This window comes from Microcaecilia unicolor, chromosome 2 (genome assembly GCF_901765095.1).
Source record: "Microcaecilia unicolor chromosome 2, aMicUni1.1, whole genome shotgun sequence".
In the NCBI taxonomy this organism is placed as follows: domain Eukaryota; kingdom Metazoa; phylum Chordata; class Amphibia; order Gymnophiona; family Siphonopidae; genus Microcaecilia; species Microcaecilia unicolor.
Genome location: NC_044032.1, coordinates 264090628 through 264110111, shown reverse-complemented (window position 1 = coordinate 264110111; position 19484 = coordinate 264090628). Strand labels below are relative to the sequence as shown.

The 19484-nt window shown below is 46.3% G+C and overlaps 1 protein-coding gene across 1 annotated transcript in view; it reads left to right on the top strand.

The window, feature by feature from the left end:
• The window catches only part of ARHGAP4 (Rho GTPase activating protein 4), a 161672-nt gene that overhangs the window by 40965 nt on the left and 101223 nt on the right, over window positions 1-19484 (top strand). Inside the window, exons 5-6 of the mRNA XM_030194094.1 lie at window positions 311-496; window positions 6013-6141. Of these exons, the coding sequence (XP_030049954.1) occupies window positions 311-496; window positions 6013-6141 (315 nt within the window). The remainder of the gene's footprint in view (window positions 1-310; window positions 497-6012; window positions 6142-19484) is intronic.

Below are 19484 nucleotides of genomic sequence, written 5' to 3'. Positions count from 1 at the left end.
CTCTATATGTCTTTATGCATATGTTTGTGATGAAAGTGTGTGTGCGAGAGACTAGAGCTCAAAGGTACTGAAAAGGTTAAATGCATTGAGTATTTATTTGAATTGGAATCCATGATGGGGAGCATTTATCCGAGTTGGAAACAGTGATGGGGAATGGAGTAGTGGCTGGGATTTGCAGACAAAAGAAGAGCAGGATTCAGGCAGCAGGAAAATACTAACCAAAATCGATAAAACAGTAAAAGTGCATAAATAAATAAACATCAAAACACTTTTTCCATCAAGGTTTACTGTTTCCTGTCCTCTGACTCAGGTGATGAGGACATACCAGGTGTACCATGGAGAGAGCCTGGCTGCAGAGCATAAGCTGCGAGATGCAGAGAAACAGGAGGAGAAGCGCACAGGGCGGTCAGCAGAACAAGGGGGAAATGTCTCAGGGACAGACTCAAAGAACCAAAAACGTGGCTCTCTAAAGAAAGGAGAGAGGCTGGTGGTGAAGGCAAGTTTATTTTATTAGGTGTATCTTCTATAGCTAATTAAGGAGGGTGCTGTCTAGTGATTTTTGCCTTTGGTGCTGTTCTTTCCTTTTAACACTAGGAGACATTGTTTATGTCATACTTATAAAGATTTATTCAAGATAAGTAATTGGAATTTTTGAGTGTATAAATATATTAAGTTACTTTTTGTAACTTGACTTTACATATCATGATGAAGAAACGATAAAGTGATAAACTTTACATGAATGAACAAATAGCAAAAATTAAGAAAGAAGGACTGATGATGAAATAAGGTGTTTCACCTACTTTCACAATAGGGGTCCCCCCCCCCCCCAGTGGAAGGGCACCTCTGATGGTCCGTTAAATTACAATATCTATTTGTTTAAATTTATGCAGTGATAATATTCTGTGTGGATTATATCAACAACTGCATAATTCAAGATTTGATAGTGGTAGGCCTTGTGAGTATCTGTGGAATACTTATAAAGATTGCCATGAATCAAAGTGCTGGCTGATTCAAGGGGATTTTCTTTCCTTTCGGTCTTGACATTTTACTTCTAGTTCTTTGGGCTTACAGCACAATTGGAACCAGGACTGGGATGAGTCTTCATTCACAACTCTTAGTCCAATTATTGTAATGGCAGTAGGGTTGCCAACTAGCTTCAGATTTTCCCCGACAGGGTTGATCCAGTCCTGGGATTACCCCATCGCATTCAGGGACTTGTGATTCTGATTTCCCCATTGGATTTCCTAAGATAAGCAAGGTTAACTTTTAGGCATAGTCCAACAGTTATTATTGTTTACAGAATTTCTTGAAACCCTAGCTATTTTTTAATGTAGAATATTGTTGCTTAGTAACGTTTCCTGTTTTCCTGCACAGACTGATCTCTCTGAATAGTTCAGCGCAGATAGGAACCATGTATGGCTTTAGGGCATGGTTGATTAATAGACTGGCAGCCACTGGATAATTACTGCACCTGCTCCTCTCTTAGTCCCTTGAGTAGGGAGCTAAGATTCTGGTGGGCCTCTGGGTTGGCGGGGTTAGGGGCAGGGTTAGGGGTGGGGCCAGGGGCAGAGCTTACATCCATAATTGTCTGACAACACACAGAAAAAAAAAGTAAAAATAAAAGTCACAATTAATACCTTTTATTCAATTTAGATATTAGATATGTATCATATGTCAAAGAATAAAGTGGTTGCTCAAAGCATATACTAACCACAATCGCTCAACTGCAAAACACTAGGCACAACTTTGTGCAAAAACACACTCAGAACCTTACTGTACCATAAATATTACACTGGGCAGAACCTAATACACCAATATACCACCCATACAGAAAATGCAGACTGTCAACAATATGAAACAAGGGATCATAATATCACAATTCTCATGTAGAGCCACAAAACACCCTTTTAGGGTGGATAGTGTTCACAATGAGCTCCTTTTATTAACAACCATATGTAGATCCTTCAAGAGGTAGTGTGTCATGATTTAGGCTCTATACCCTTTCTGATGTTTTGGTGCCACCTCAGTAAGGCCAACACACAATCTCTCCACTGCAAAACACTATACACAAACTTGTGCAAAAACACACTCATACCTTATCAAACCATAACAGCACTAATTCCAAGGACAGGACGAGCTACAACCTTATGCGTGGAAAGGCAGCACTGTAATTACACTGGGCTCTAAAACACCAGTATACTACCTAATGAAAAACAAACAAAAAGGGCTGCAAATACTACACACTAGCAGAATACTGCACCTTGATCACACATGAAAAACACATGACACAACAGATATGAAGGCAAAATACTGAACTGGAAAGTTACCTCAAGAAGACAGACTCAGCATGCAGCAATACTAGAAAAATTGAAACTTACATGAAAAATATCACAGATGCACATTTCCAAAAGCTGACAAATTCCAATTAATAAATTCTGAATTAAAACAATGTTTTCTACCTTTGCTGTCTGAGCATTTATTTTTTCTGTTCGCTTTGGTCCCAGTGTCTTCTGTTTTATGCAGTGTCTTCTTTTCATTTGATATTTTTTCTCTCACCATGACCACCATCCTCCTGTGTCCTTATGCGTCCTGTCTACCATCTGTAGCCCTGTCCCTATCCCCTCTCCAGTTTCAGCATCTGCCCTCAAAGTGTTCCAATCCAGCCCTTAGATTCAGCAATTTCCCCTCTATCCATATCCAGCATTTCTCCTCACTCCCCTTCCCTCCATCCATGTGCATATACTTCCTCTGTCTTCCCTACCCTCCATCCATGTCCAGCATTTCTCCTCTCTCCCTTCCACTCCATCAGTGCGCATCTCCTTCCTTTGTCTTTCCTTCCTTCCATCCTTGTCCAACATTTCTCCTCTCTTCCCTGCCTTTCACTCCATCCATGTCCAGCAATTCTCCTCTCTCCCCTCCCTTCCCCTCAATCCATGTCCAGGAACTCTCCATTCTCCCCTGCCCTCTCCTTCATCCATCCATATCCAGCAAATTTCCTCTCTCCCCTGCCTCCTCCATCCATGTCCAGCAACTCTCCATTCTCCCCTGCCCTTTCCTCCATCCATCTTCAGCAATTCTCCTCTCCTCTCCAGCGATCTCTTCTCCCCCCTGCGCTCCCCTCCTCCTCTCCAGCGATCTGTTCTCTCCCCCTGCCCTCCCCTTCTTTCCATGTCCAGCGATCTGTTCTTTCCCTCTGCCCTCCCCTCCTCTCCATGTCCAAAGATCTGTTCTCTCCCCCTGCCCTGCCTTCCCCTCCCATCCATGGCCAGCCCTGCCCTCCCTCAGCTCCCCAACAGCCCTCCTCTCCGTTCCTTCCTGCCCCCCCCACGCGTTTAACCCTTTTACTCTCCGTCGCAGCGACGTCAGTGAAGAAGAAGGCACTGCAGGCTCGCCTCCAGCTTCTCCCTTCCCTCTTCACACAGTGTCCCGCCCTCGCGGAAACAGGAAATGCATCATCGCAGAAGGCAGGACACTGTGTGAAGAGGGAAGGGAGGAGCTGGAGCCAGAGGCGAGCTCGCAGTGCCTTCTTCGTCACTGACGTCGCTGCCACAAAAAGTAAAAGGGTTAAAATACATGTACGCGTGGGGGGGGGGGGGGGAGGGCTGCCAGTTGGGGAGCTGAGAGCAGGAAGGAAGGAGGGACTGTCGGAGAGCTGCCTGGCTGCAGCGCTGCGCCAGCCCTGCGTTTGTGGGGGCAGCAGCCAGGGGAAGGTCACGGTTGGGCTGGGGAGGCTTACCAGCTTATAATCGAAAGACAAAAACGCCTATATTGCGACCTAAATTGGGAGATAGGCGTTTATCTCACAAAAACGAATAACACGGTATAATCGAAAGCCGAACTTGGACGTTTTCAACCGCACTCCATCGCGGAAGCGTGCAAAGTTGACCGGGGTGTGTCGAAGGCGTGGTGAAGGCGGAACTGGGGCGTGGTTATCGGCCGATCAGAGATGGGCGCCTTTCGCCGATAACGGGAAAAAAATATGCGTTTGTAGCTAGAATTTAGGGCACTTTTCCTGGACCCTGTTTTTTCACGAATAAGGCCCCAAAAAGTGCCCTAAACGACCAGATTACCACCAGAGGGAATCGGGGATGACCTCCCCTGACTCCCCCAGTGGTCACTAACCCCCTCCCACCACAAAAAATGATGTTTCACAACTTTTTATTTTCACCCTCAAATGTCATACCCACCTCCCTGGCAGCAGTATGCAGGTCCCTGGAGCAGTTGTTAGGGGGTGCAGTGGACTTCAGGCAGGTGGACCCAGGCCCATCCCCCCCCCCACCTGTTACAATTGTGCTGCTTAATGCTTAGTCGTCCAACCCCCCCCCCCCAAACCCACTGTACCCACATGTAGGTGCCCCCCTTCACCCCTTAGGGCCATAGTAATGGTGTAGACTTGTGGGCAGTGGGTTTTGAGGGGGATTTGTGGGGCTCAGCACACAAGGGAAGGGTGCTATGCACCTGGGAGCTCTTTTACCTTTTTTTTTGTTTTTGTAAAAGTGCCCCCTAGGGTGCCCGGTTGGTGTCCTGGCATGTGAGGGGGACCAGTGCACTACGAATCCTGGCCCCTCCCACGAACAAATGCCTTGGATTTATTCGTTTTTGAGCTGGGCGCTTTCATTTTCCATTATCGCTGAAAAACAAAAACGCCCAGCTCACAAATTGTCGAATAAAACATGGATGTCTATTTTTTCCGAAAATACGGTTCGGTCCGCCCCTTCACGGACCCGTTCTCGGAGATAAACGCCCATGGAGATAGACGTTTTCGTTCGATTATGCCCCTCTTAGCCTCCCCAAGCCTCTTATACAGGGTGCCTATGGGGTCATCCACTTACTGCTCCTCTACATCCTTCTAGGAGAGGAAAGAATCCCTATCTGGACCACCTCTTGGGAAGGAAGGACCAGGCCCCTCCCCTCTTAGGTTTTGTACTTCTGTCCAAAAGCTATTAGTTGAATCTTATTACATTGGACTCTTCCCCCCCCCTCGATATTCAAAAGCATTTAACTGGCCAGGATCGGCACCTGGCTGGATAAATGCTGCATAACCGGCTATCCATGAATTTTCAGCAGGACATGGCCGGCCATGACCTGCTAAAAATTCTCTGTTAGCAGCTAGCCAGTTATAGCGCATGATATAAAAAGGTTATTCACCTTATTTTCCATTTGTTGTTTTTATTTATTAACTTTAAAGTGGGCTTTTCCAGCTACCGTACCATTTTCAGATATTGTGATTCTTTGGCTCTGAATATGAGAATACATGGCTAAAGGTGTAACAGCAGCTTTTGGTTAAGTGGCACAGAGTCCTGCAGCCGGGAGTTCTGTTTCTTCCAGAGTTCTCCTGCAAGCCACTGCGGAAGCATCAGGGTGTTTCATGTGCATTCTTGAGCTGTCCCAGTTAGTATAATGAGGTTCAGGATGAGCAGAATATTGATCTCTGTCCTGTTGATGGGTCTTTCTAGACAATGCCGTTTGTTTCGTTGATCATGTCAGTATAAACTATATAATTGTTTCTTTGAAAGATTATTTTCCTTGTATTTTATTTATTATTTTCTCCTGGTATTGCATATGTAAAGTTTTGGTTTCCTCAACTGAGGACTTTACATGTTAGAGTTAGAATATTTTATCACTTTGTAAATGCTATTTCTGATGGATTAGGATGTTTCCCATTTTCCTGTTAGGGGTTGGGGGGTCCATATTCTTGTTATTTTTTTATAACTCAAGATGTTCTCAAGTATATTTTGAAGAGTACCTTATAAAACCGATAGTTACAATGTTTGCTAGTGTTCTGAAAGATTTGCCTATAACTCTATCAGTAAGAGCAAGCAAAGGAATAATTTCTTTTCATTGTTTGGTTCCATCTCAATCCTTTTTACTGTCTGCACTTCTCTATTCCTCTTTATATGCTGTCACTCTCTCTCCCCCCCCCCCATTTGCTCCTTCATTCGCCAATCTGCTCTCCTGTCCTCCTCTGATCTTCCACCCCATGCTCTCCCCCCTGTCCTTCTTCCCTCACAGAGACAAGTGAAGTTCCAGGACAGCCAGCTGAAGTGCACCAAGGCCCGGAATGACTACCTCCTCAACTTATCTGCTGTGAATGCCTCTGTGAATAACTACTATATCCGCGATGTGAGCGACCTCATTGATGTAAGTGAGACACCCTCTACCTCATTTTTTGTTCTCTCTGTCTTGTAATATAAATAATAGTAACTTAGTAACATAGTAGGTGATGACAGAAAAAGACCTGTACGGTCCTTCCAGTCTGCCCAACAAGATAAATTCATATGTGCTACTTTATATGTATACCTGACCTTGATTTGCATCTACCATTTTCAGGGCACAGACCGTAGAAGTCTGCCCAGCACTAGCCTCGCCTCCCAACCACTAGCCCCGCTTCCTAACCACCGGTGCTGCCACCCAATCTCTGCTAAGCTTCTGAGGATCCATTTCTTCTGAACAGGATTCCTTTATGTTTATCTCACGCATTTTTGAATTCCGTTACCGTTTTCATCTCCACCACCTCCCTCAGGAGGGCATTCCAAGTATCCACCACTCTCTCCGTGAAAAAATACTTCCTGACATTTTTCTTGAGTCTGTCCCCCTTCAACTTCATTTCATGTCCTCTAGTTCTATCATCTTCCCGTCTCCGGAAAAGATTCGTTTGCAGATTAATACTTTTTAAATATTTGAATGTCTGTATCATGTCACCCCTGTTTCTCCTTTCCTCTGGGTATACATATTCAGGTCAGCAAGTCTCTCCTCATACATCTTGTAACGCAAATCCCATACCATTTTTGTAGCTTTTCTTTGCACCGCTTCAATTCTTTTTACATCCTTAGCAAGATATGGCCTCCAAAACTGAACACAATACTCCAGGTGGGGCCTCACCAATGACTTATACAGGGGCATCAACACCTCCTTTCTTCTGCTGGTCACACCTCTCTCTATACAGCCTAGTAGCCTTCTGGCTATGGCCACCGCCTTGTCACACTGTTTCGTCGCCATCAGATCCTCAGATACTATCACCCCAAGATCCCTCTTCCTGCCTGTACATATCAGACTCTCACCGCCTAACACTTGCGTCTCCCGTGGATTTCTACTCCTTAAGTGCATCACTTTGCATTTCTTCTTATTGAATTTTATATTTCAACGTTTTTATTGATAGTAAATATACACACATTTCCATTTAACAAGCATATTTATCGTACAGGATGCAGGATGTAGATGTGTGCTCTTCTTTAACATAGAGAAACTGTCCACCATCAAACTTTTCTGCTATTTTCTCCCCCCCCCCTCCCCCCCCTTTCTCTTACAAGTCACAACTGCTTATATATATATGACGCAATTTGTTATTATTGCCAAACCCAAACTACACTTTCAGTGCTACAGCATCAAACCTACTGTAAATAACCTCCGCTTAACACAATAATCTAACCAGTAAGTACATTTCTCCTATAATTGCTCCCCTACATGAGAGCTCTATACTGCCGTCTTATCATATACTTCGTAAAGAACCCACCTTATATGTCCCCTATGTCCCTCCTCTCCCATGTGTGTGCCTTCTGAGCTCCCTTTTCAGAGCTTATTGAATATTAAACTGCGAGCTTTTGGTGACAGTGATTGTATATAGGGTTCCCACGCTGCCAGAAATGCTTTCCGCCTCTTGGGGGATGACCCTACTCCCCTGCGCTCCATCAATAGGAGGTCATGGAACTTGTTCCTCCACTGCCAGAAATCTGGCGGATCTTCTTTCGTCCAGCCACCCATTATGATCTTTTTCCCCACCAAACTTGCTTTGCGAATGAGCTGCTGGGTCCCCTTACCGTGAAGCCTAAATACCTCATATTTGTCCAGTAATATCCCTTGGGGCGAAAGTGGAATCCGAAGATGCACCAAGGATTCAAGGTATTGGATTAACTGCTTCCAAAAAGCCTGAATCCCCTGACATACCCAAAGAGAATGTACCAATGTACCCTCCCCCTGCTTACATTTCATACATAACGGGTCCGTAGCCCCTCCAAATTTAAACAGTTGATTTTTGGCCATATATGCTCTATACACGATCCTATATTGGCACTCCCGAAGGCCTGCATTTACTGATATCTGAGGGACCCGTGCTATCAGTTTACGGAAATCTAACTGCAAATGTGGTTGCCCCAGGTCTCCTGCCCATCTTTGACCTATAGCAGACGTGTCTTTCACTCCTTCCAGCTCCCCTATGACTCTTTGCAAACTAGAAACTGACAGCCTATCTTCTGTGATCATCCCAAAAAAGGCCCGAAGCCTATGCCCGTGCCCACTCCCCAATTTACTTTGGTCCAACGACCGGACGTAGTGAGCCAACTGATGATATGCAAAAATATGATTCATATTTATACCTACTCCCAAAGCTCCCAAAGATAGAATCTTCCCCCTTACATCTAATACGTGCTCCAGTCTCGTAATCCCCAGTGTCGCCCATCTATGAAATATTTTGTTTTCTGTACCGGGGACAAATTGTGGGTTGTCCTGCAATGGCAATAAATCCGAGACATCTGCTTCCAAGCCCCATGTCTTATTCAAATCTCGCCACACCTCCCTTAAGGGGCCCAAAAGTATACTTTGACGAATATAAGCCGGTATCGCTCTCCCAGCCCCATGTAAGAGATAGTGTGGGTGAAATGGCTTAAAAAAATCATACTCCATTCTACGTGGTGTGTAATCTTGCCTCCCTAGCAACCAATCCCCCAAGTGTCTTAACAGACAGGCCTGATTGTATCTGCGAACATTTGGTAGGCCCATACCTCCCTCCCTCCATAGGGCCCATGAGTAATGTCAGTGGAATTTTCGGCTTCGCATTTCTCCACACAAACCTCCTCAGATGTCGGTACAGCTGATTGAGATCTTTGCACTTAAGCCGCAACGGCAGCGTTTGGAATGTATATAGCCACCTCGGAAATTCGACCATGCGGAATAGATGTATCCGCCCATGCAGTGTGAGTGGCAAAGTTCCCCACCCATTCAGTCTACCCTTCATTTTATCTAGCAGATTAGTGAGATTTAATTGATACAACATGGAAGTTCTCATAGAAATCTTCACCCCCAAATACTGAATGAATTCCGAAGCCCACTTGAGCGGGAAACCAGCCCCCCATTCTGTCCTCATGCTTGCATGGGCTGTTAGTGCCATCGATTTAGAATAATTTATTTTGAACCCTGCAAAGTCGCCATACTCCTGAAACAGTTCCAGCAGAGCACGTAACGATCGGCTGGGGTGCGTAAGATGTACTAATATGTCGTCTGCAAATGCAGACACTTTAAACATGGAGGAGCCCCATCGCACCCCCTCCACCTCTGGGTGAGACACAATTTCCCTAATCAATGGATCCAGAGCGAGCACAAACAGCAACGGAGATAAGGGACACCCTTGCCGGGTGCCTCTTCTGATCGTAAACAATGCCGATTGTTCCCCATTAACCCACATGAACGCCTGCGGGTTGGAGTAGAGTGCCCCTACTGCTGTTTGAAAATGACCGTCCACCCCAACCTTTTCCATTACTGTAAACATAAAGTTCCAAACTACACGATCAAAGGCCTTCTCTGCATCGAAACTTACCAGCAGAGAAGGCCTTTTCTGCCTTTCTATAATCTCCAGGGATGCCAAGAGTGCCCTGACATTACTTCCCACCGATCTTCCCTTCACAAATCCCACCTGCGGGGGTGCAATCAAGTCTGGCAGAACCCTGGCCAGACGATTGGCCAAGATTTTGGCATAGACTTTTATATCACAGTTTAAAAGGGAAATGGGCCTATATGATCCTACTTCAGTACTATCCTTCCCTGGCTTTGGTAGCACTATCACTTTTGCCACATTCAATGTATCAGACATTACCCCGGAGGTCATCATCTCATTATAAAGATTTAACAAAGGAAGTGTCACCTGTTCTTGGACTAATTTGTAATAGGCAATGGTATATCCATCAGGCCCTGGTGCCTTTTGGATTTTGCTCTGTTGGAGCGCCAGCATCAACTCGCCTTCCGTAATGTGGCCATTTAGGTACTCTTTTTGGGAGTTTGAGATCTGCGGCAGGGCTTGATTGATTAAATAGAGCGTACTATCCTGCATTATCTCTGTAGGCTCCCTATATAGTTTTTCATAATACCTTTTGAAGCAGTTAGCAATGTCTTTTGATTCCCTGAGAAGTTGGCCACCCTCATCCTTAACTTCCAGTATTCCTTGACCACCCCGTTTTCCCCTTATCAATCTCCCCAGCAACGCCCCAGCTTTATTACCATGAATAAAATATTGGTATTGGTAATACTTATGGGACTTTACCGCCCTCTGGTTTAATAATTCATTCAGTGCTTTCTGGGAGGATAGCAGAGCTCCTCTCTCCTCTGGTGTCATGCGTGCCCCACACCTAACCCTCTGATAGCGAACTTCTTTCTCCAATCTAATGATCTCTTTGTCTCTCATTTTCTTAGCCCTGGCCCTGTATGCAATTATCTCCCCCCGTATCACCGCCTTAGATGTCTCCCAATACAAGCTGGGCTGGCACTGATGCTGCTTGTTATGGTCCGCGTACTCCTTCCATTTCTCACTTATGTAGGCCTTAAAGTGTGGGTCCCAAAATAATTCAATTGGAAATCTCCAACTCCCCCCTCCTCCCCTCTCCCTTGATCCCTGCAATTGCAGCCAGATGATGGCGTGGTCGGACACCTCACACGGCCCTATCTCTGCTGATATTACTTTTGAAAATAGATTCCTAGAGATAAAAAAATAATCAATACGCGATTGTGTGAGGTGCGCCCTGGACAGATGTGTATAGTCCCTCACATATGGGTGTAACACTCTCCACACGTCTATCAAGTCCAGTGTGGAGCAGAGGAAGGGTAGTCCCCCCCCCCCCCCCCCGAACCCGACTAGTTGCTGAGGAACCCGTCTTATCCATCTGAGCGTCATACACCAGGTTGAAATCCCCTCCCAAAATCACGTTATTCCCTTGATAAGGACCCAGCAGCTCTATAAGGGTTCGATGGAATTTGCGATCGTACACATTTGGCGCATACACATTGCATAAAATATACCTAGTGTTCCCCATTTCCATTTCAGCTAGAACGTATCTCCCCTCTGTACCTTGTTTAACCCCACGTTCCAGGACACTAACTTAAATGGTCCCATTTATCTGTAGGTCTGTCTTAACTTTTGATCTTTTAACCTTCATTGTGAGGACGCACCCCCCAGCCCCTGGGTGCAGCCCCCTTTCGCCCCCTTGTTTAGGGTATTGTACTTTGTAGCACATACTCCATTTTGCTCTGAAAAGGAAAACAGCACAGTAAAATACAAATAACATCCAGCACACAGTATTTGTAAGCTTATCCTCATATTCCCCACCCATCTTCCCCTCGCCCTCCCTATCCCACCCAATCCCTCCCCCCTCCCTGTCCCCCTCCCCGATAACTGAGACTGTGTCCTCATATGAGAACTGGTCACGTCCATGCCCCTCCCCTTACCCTGCGACATCATAGAACATTATAACTGTTATCACCCTATTTCCAAAAGAACTTTTCTCTCTCTATGAGCAATTAATCTATGATTTTTCCTCTTGCCCACCTCCCAAATGCAGGAGGCAGTCCCTTCAATTTACTGTCCACTACTGCGTTTCACACTACCTCTCCACAGTCTTCCCCTGGTATTGCCTGTTCTTCTCTTGCCACATATCTCACATCGATGCATTATTCTGGGTAGTTTCCCTACCCTCCACCGTGGTGCTTTCCATTTGCTTCATAAACTGCTTCGCCTCTGCCGGGGACGTGAAGAAGTGTGGCTTGCCTTCAAACTTTATGCGCAGCTTGGCGGGAAAAAGTAGTGCAAAACTTGCTTGTCTCTCATAGAGTTGCTTGCAGACCTCTGTAAATTGTCTGCGCTGTGCCGCTACCGCGGCTGAAAAATCTTGAAAGCACAACACCGTAGACTCTTCATATTGGATTTTACCCCACTGCCGCCATGTATGTAAAATGTCCTGCTTGTGGGTGTAGTTCAGGACCCTGCAAATCACTACTCTCGGTCTATCCTTCCCTTGTCTTGGTAACCCGAGTCTGTGTGCCCGCTCAATCTTCAAACCGCTCTCCGCCTGCTTCAGATTCAACACCTGGGGTAACCACTTCTCCAAGAACTGCCGGAGATCCACTTCTCTGATGGACTCCGGCAACCCCACAAGTCTTAAGTTGTTGCGGCGAGAGCGGTTTTCTAGGTCTTCAATTTTAGACTCTAGACTTTCCATTTTCTTTAGCATTTCTTTCTGTTTGGTTTCATGCTGTATGCTCTGATCCTCTACATCAGATAAGCGCTGCTGGAAGCCAGATAGATCCGTTTTCAGTCCCTCCATTTTTCCATCCAGCTGCTCAATTTGATCAGAAATCCGCTGCAGCTTTTTTTCCACTGAAGCTTCTAGGAGACTTGAAACTTCTCCTGCAATCTCAGCCGTCCCAAAGCGAACTCGGCGTTTCACCCGAAGTGCCTGCGTCGGCCATCTTTCCTTCCCCCACGCGGCTCCTCGTGCCTTCTTTGCGGCTTGTTTTTGTAGTCATTCCGACTCGATTTCCGCCGCGATTTTGGCTGAGTTTTGCTTTCGCGAGGTTCCCACTTCTTTTCCTGTGATTTCTCAGGGTTCCCCCCAGCTTTGGATGCCGCTATGGGTAGATGTTATTCGAGGGACCGCGGAGCTGTTACGTGCGGCGTCCTCCCCTTAGCCTAGCATCACGTGACCTCTCTTCTTATTGAATTTTAATTGCCAAACACTAGACCATTTTTGTAGCTTCTGCAGATCCATTTTCATGTTTTCCACTCCCTCCGGGGTGTCCACTCTGTTACAAATCTTGGTATCATTCGCAAAAAGGCAAACATTACCTTCTAACCCTTCGGCAATGCCACTCACAAATATATTGAGCAGATCGGCCCCAGCACCAATCCTTGAGGCACTCCACTACTCACCTTTCCCTCATCGGAGTGAATTCCATTAACCACCACCCTCTGGCGTCTGTCCGTTAACCAGTTCCTAATCCAGTTCACCACGTTGGGTCCTATCTTCAGCCTGTCGTTTATTCAAGAGCCTTCCGTGAGGAACCTACTACTACGCTGTACACTTGAACCGTGTCAAAAGCTTTGCTGAAGTCTAAGTAGATTACATCTATAGCACGTCCTTGATTCAATTCTCCGGTCACCCAGTCAAAGAATTCAATGAGGTTTGTTTGGCACTATTTACCTTTGGTAAGACCATGTTTTCTTGGATCTTGCAACTTATTGGCTTCCATGAAATTCACTATCCTTTCCTTCAGCATCGCTTCCATTACTTTTCCAATAACCGAAGTGAGGCTTACTGGCCTATAGTTTCCAGCTTCTTCCCTATCACCACTTTTGTGAAGAGGGATCACATCCGCTCTTCTCCAATCCCACGGAACCTCTTCCATCTCCAAGGATTTATTAAACAAATCTTTAAGATGACCCGCCAGAACCTCTCTGAGCTCCCTCAATATCCTGAGGTGGATCCTGTCCGGTCCCATGGCTTTGTCCACCTTTAGATGTTCATATACACTCTCTTCTGTGAATGGTGCTATATCCACTCCATTCTCATATGTACTTTTGCCAGTCAATCGTGGTCCTTCTCCAGGATTTTCTTCAGTGAAAACAGAACAAAAGTATTTGTTTAGCAAATTAGCTTTTTCTTCATCATTATCCACATAGCGGTTCGCAGCATCTTTCAGTCTCACAATTCCATTTTTAGTCTTCCTCCTTTCACTAATATACCTGAAGAAATTTTTGTCGCCCCTCTTTACATTTCTAGCCATTTGTTCTTCCGCACAAGGGGAATGATGCACAAGGGTAACTTTTTTTTTTTTTTTTTTAAATCAAAGGAAATTCCAGCAAAAGGGGTTGAGCTCTAGATTTAGGAAAATGTAAGGCACAGTGAGTAGGTGAAGCCTGAGATGTACACAAAGGATCCTCAGCAGTGGCGGAGTGGGGGATGAAGCCCGGAGATCTCCACAGCTCTTTGGGGAAACAGTAGTAGTGTCAGGAGCCTGCTACAGGCCCTTGTCTTTAGACAGCTGCCAGGGAATAGGAGGGGAGCAATTGTTCTCTGCTTTGTGGTATCTACTTCAGCCTCACCCCCTTCTCTCCCGTAGTCATAGTATGACTGATTCATTGGGGGGGGGGGGCTTACAACATTAGCATATTCATTTGCATATATATTTCTCATATATATTCAAACATCTAGTGGTTGTAAAACCAGTAACGTAGCTACGGGGGGGGGGGGGGGGCCTTGAATCTGGGGCACCTGGTTTGGCTGGCAGGGGTTCCCTCGTGACACTCGTGCATGCTCAGTTTCACTAAAACCAAGCATGCATGTGGGGTGAGGAGAAGCAGGGCAGGCAAAGCGCAAAGAACAGCGCTGGAGAAAAGCTTCAGCTGGCGGGGGATGGGGACCCCCGCCAGCCAAGGTATGTGGGGTTGCGGCGAGACGGGGGTTGCGGCAGGGAGGTGGGCCAAACTGTGTCCCCCTACTTTGGGCTCCACACCCCCCAAACATTGAGGTTTGGCTATGCCCCTGTGATGCAAGACCTCTTGGTATAATTGCTAGAGTAGTCTAAAAAGACTTTGTCATCTGTTTTATGTCCTCAGATATGTGGGCTTTAAACATGTCCCAAACAAGCAATGATGTTTTTTATTCCTCAAAGCCACACCTGGCTGAGCTTCAGGAGCTTCTCCCCGCCAGCTCTCCCGGGTTCAATCCAGGGCTGCTGGAGGTAGTCAGCCAGGAGGGAAGTATCCAGCTCTCCCTCCAAACTTTTTGATTCCTCATCGTCCACTCCAGCGGCTCGGAGCAGTCGGTCCACCTCAACAGTCCTCACTACCCACTCCGTGGCCAACTCAGTGGGGATCTCAGTGTCAAATACCCCTTTCACCAAGCACAGGTGCTCCAATAGTGTTGTGGGACTTGGCAGCCCTGTGGCCATATCTTTCTGAACCCGTCGCAATATACCTTCACTCTCATGCAAAGAAAGAATCCAGTCCAGGTTTTTATGAAAACAAACAGGAACTTTACTCAACTTCTGCAACTAGCAGTTCATCCAGACTTTTTCTTCTGGAGACAAACAAACCTTTCAGAGTTGAACAAATCAATTTAGATCCAACTAGGTATCTTGTACAAATAAGTCAGAAGCTAAACTCAGGGATATGGTGTAAATTCTTTAGTCCAATTTTGTAAATCCTACAGTATGTACATATTTACAGATCCTGCTGTCCATTATTATCCATTCGTTTTGGATGACTCAATCTAAGGCTGTGCCTGCAGTACTGGTGCAGCAAGCGATCTTCATTAGGGACCAAACCTCCCTGTCTGTCCACTGTCTCCCAATGGTGTACCTCTCCGGGCCGTTTGTTGTATGGTGTGTTTTATGCGCATGACCACTAATTTGTATAAGAATGAGTGTCAGGTGACGCTCGGGGCGCAGTATCCTGAGTCTGAACTTAGTACTGTGTCAGCTAGCTAATAAAAGTTGCCTTGCTTTGGAAGTCAGCGTCTCGGCCTCCTGATTTACTTGCTGGTCTGTCTGGTTACAATAGGAGCCAAATCTGTGGGTGCTGTGGGTGTTTGAACACACCCAGTATTGAGAAAATTCCTTATATGTGTCCAAGAAAGGGTTATTTCCACTGGGCTTAGCACCCCCCAATAATTTTGAAAAGTTGGCTCCTATGCTCCAGGCTACTACCTCTGGCTCCAAACCAGTGGCGTAGCTAGGGGGAGCTCAGATTTTTAGAAAAAATTGCACCTATGCGCCTCATGCCAATATTTTTCTCTGCCCCCTCCCGCACGAATCTTGCATCTTTTCCTGTCTCTTCTGCCTGCTCTCTCCTGTCCGCGTGGTCACTTTTACTGCTCTGAAGCGTTCTCCCTCTGGCACCGGTGATTCACAGTCAGCCTTCTGCCAGCGTAGGGGCCTCTCCTCAGGCAAGTCCCACCTCTTAGGAAAACAGGAAGTTGCATTAGAGTAGGCGGGACGCACCTCAGTAGAGATCCCGACGCTGGCAGAAGGCTGACTGTGAATTGCCGGTGCTGGAGGGAGAACGCTTCAGGGCAGTAAAAATAACTACGCGGACGGGAGAGAGCGGGCAGAAGAGAGGGAGAAAAATGCAAAACTCGGGGGGTGGGGGGTGGAGAAGGGAGAAAGGCTCACTTCTACTCCAGTCTATTAGACCTCCTTGGTCAGCTCTGTCTAGTCCACTGTAAGCAAAGAAGTCAATTTGGTTAATCTGTTTCCACTCCCTTGCGCACTCCAAACAGGTTCTTTCATATTCTTGCTCCCATGCTGGGTTCCCCTGCTTCGCACCTGCAGCACTCCTCCACTTCACAGTTTATTTATTTATTGGGATTTATGAACCGCCTTTATGAATAATGCTTTTACTGGCAGAAACCTCCATTTAGTGCAGCCTTTGTTTCTTGAACCCATTCAGGACATCCCCCTCTCCACCAGGGTACTGGCAGGGGTAGAGGCAACCAAAGACCTCGTGCTATCGACAACATTAACCTTTATTAACTCCAAACTCCACCCTTACTGTCATTCAATAACCAGAAACATTTTCCTTGGGGCTGGGCTTCTTATTCTCTCCAGAGTTCACTTCCTCCCCCCCACCTCCAGCAGCGACTCCAGGGAGGAGGTTTCTCATGTGTTAGTAATCCCCATTATAATGGGGGGGGGGGGGGGGAAATTACATTTATATACAGTGGCATGATATTTATATCCCTGGCTTTCCTTTAGTCATGTTTTAGTGTTTTCCCTGCCCACAAAATGGCACAGCGCTGCAGCTGACAGGGTAACACAAGTGGTTGCCCATAGCAACTTGCCTAGTCTGTCTACAGGTAAATCCACTTTCTTTGCAAGGGTGACAAAGCCATGCTGTCAAACGATAAACCAGAAACACCGGAAAGAGAGAGAGAGAAAAGCATATTAACAGAATCACAGGAAGCTGAAGAGGAAGTTGGGTGCAAATTGACATTAATACACCCGCCCACCTCATGCTCTTGTTGTTTGTTGCTACTCAGCTGTCACTGGAGATGCAAAAGGGTGGGGGAGGGGGAAGCAAAGACAGAGAGAGAGAGAGAGAGAGAGAGAGAGAGAGGTGGACAAATGGAGAAAGATATTGGAAGGGAATTTGACATCTTGTATTTATGTTAGTTGTGCTGAATCATCAATAAAACTAAAAATAAAAAAAAAGAAAAGAAAAGAAAAGAAAAGAAAAGAGAGAACTAGTGAAAAAGAGGAAGAGGCAGAGTATGAGAGGAGAGCCTGAGAGAAAGACATTAAACCTGAAAATATCACACAAGATCAAAAACACAGCCAGGGTAATCAAAGAATATGAAACATCACTTGACACCCCTATAACAATAAAGGAAATCAACCCCTTTCTAGTGACAAGCTTACTGACTTGAGTATCCGTATCCGCCTACCCAAAGCTGCACAAACCTTTTGTGTTTCCTTCCCTGTTCCTCCACCTGTCAGGCAGGGGTGGGCTGGCAGGAGCAGGAAAGAGAAAAGAGGCTGAGTCACTTGGCTTGCCCTTTTTAACCCCTATCTGCCAATCCATCCCTCCATCAGCCTGATCCCACCCTTGTCCTTCCCCTTGCACAGGTACCCAGCAACCAGTGGCCACAGCCTACCTCCAGGAAGAAAAAGGGGGGGGGTGTTCTCACTCACCTCCCCCTTCTTCCCCACAGGAGGAACAATGATGCTTGATTACTGCCACGCCCAGAGGCTTCCTCTTGTCAGTAATCACCATGAACGTAGGATTGTGGACACCATGTGACTTCAAGTATTTATGTTTATTTACAGACTTGATAGAACAACAAGTCAATGTACAGAAAGAGATTAAAAACCAAGAGACTCCAGTCGGGGATAGACCTCAATGCCCTGTGGCTGAATGCACTGCCTGTTTAACTTTATAGATGGAAATGCAGACCTCTTTAGAAACTTGAGAGAGCCATCCTCTGGATTATGTTTTATTTTGGGGCAGGAAAGGGGGAGGGGTGAGTAAGGGAAGGGATGGGGTAGCAACGCTACTGTTTAGCTTGTTCTGCAGCTGTTAATGTATTGATTGCTTGTTTTAACACATTTTCAATAAAAAAACAACCTATGAATAACTAGCTAGAGATAAAATAAAAGCCATGCCATTAAAGTAACAAAAATATAGTAATAGAAGCCAATAAAACTAACAGTTGACCAAAAGGTATTGGGGAGACTCAATATATGGCGCCTAATGTTAGGTGCTACACTCGGCGTGGAAGAGTGTTCTATCAGATGCAAGGCGCCAAAAGGGAGCAGAAACAGCAGATCCTCACAAACATACATTTATAGACTAGTGGGTAGGGAGAGGGGAGGGCAGGCATGGCACCCTGGTGAGAGTGGGGAGCATGGGAGCATGTTGGAACATTGTGAGGGGTGAGCTGAGAGATTGAATTGGAGGGATTTGGGGTGTGGGAAATTTAATTGTGTGGGTCTGGGGGTGGAAGGGTGGAGGGATGCTAGACAGGAAGGTAACGGTTAAGTGAATGTAGCGGATATGGGGGAGTGTGGGGTGACGGGAGGGCAGGGGATGGACTGTTGTGAGGCCAAAGCCCGTTAGAGTGTGTTTATTTCTCGTGGGATGGCTGATCTACTGATAGAGAGATCGGCTAAAGGGAGGGAGAGAGTTGGGGAGGATGGGGGAGGGACTGTGGATATGTTAAAGCAGGGGAGAGTGGGTTTGGAGCAGGGGGAGGGATGGGGATTGGCTGGGGGGAGGGGAAGGGGACAAGGGGATGAGGGTGGGGGAAGGGGTGGGGGGGAGAGGCTTTACTGGTGGGTACATGGAATGTGAACGGGCTCAATAATCAGGGGAAGCGCAGTAGAGTATTTAAGGAGTTGAGCAGGCTGAAGTGGGACGTAACGTTTTTACAAGAAACACATTTAAGACCAAGAGATATTCACATGCTTCGTCGTCGGCCTTTTCTGGAAGTGGTGGTACATCAGGGAGAAGGACCAAAGAGGATGGGGGGAGTGGCCATATTGATAAGACAAAATTGTGGGATTGTGATTAAAAAGGTGTTTCGAGATAGTAGTGGGCGCTGTGTGGTCCTTAGAGGGTGGTTACAGGGCAAGGAGCTGACTGATCAATATTTATGCACCGAATGTGGGGTAGAAGAAATTCAAACATTAAAAGGAGAGATTTTGGGATTTGTGGGAGGGCAGGTAGTGGTAGGGGGGGGGATTTTAATCTTGCCCTGGATGCAAGGTTAGACCATTCGACAAGAAGAGGGCAGCAAAGTGGTCCTGGGCGGAAGGCATTGTTGCAATTTATGAAGGGGTTGGAAGTGGTGGATTGTTGGAGGTTGCTGCATGGGGTGCAACGGAATTACACCTTTTACTCGCATGCAGCGCAGACCTATTCCTGTATAGATGGGTTGTGGGTGCATCGC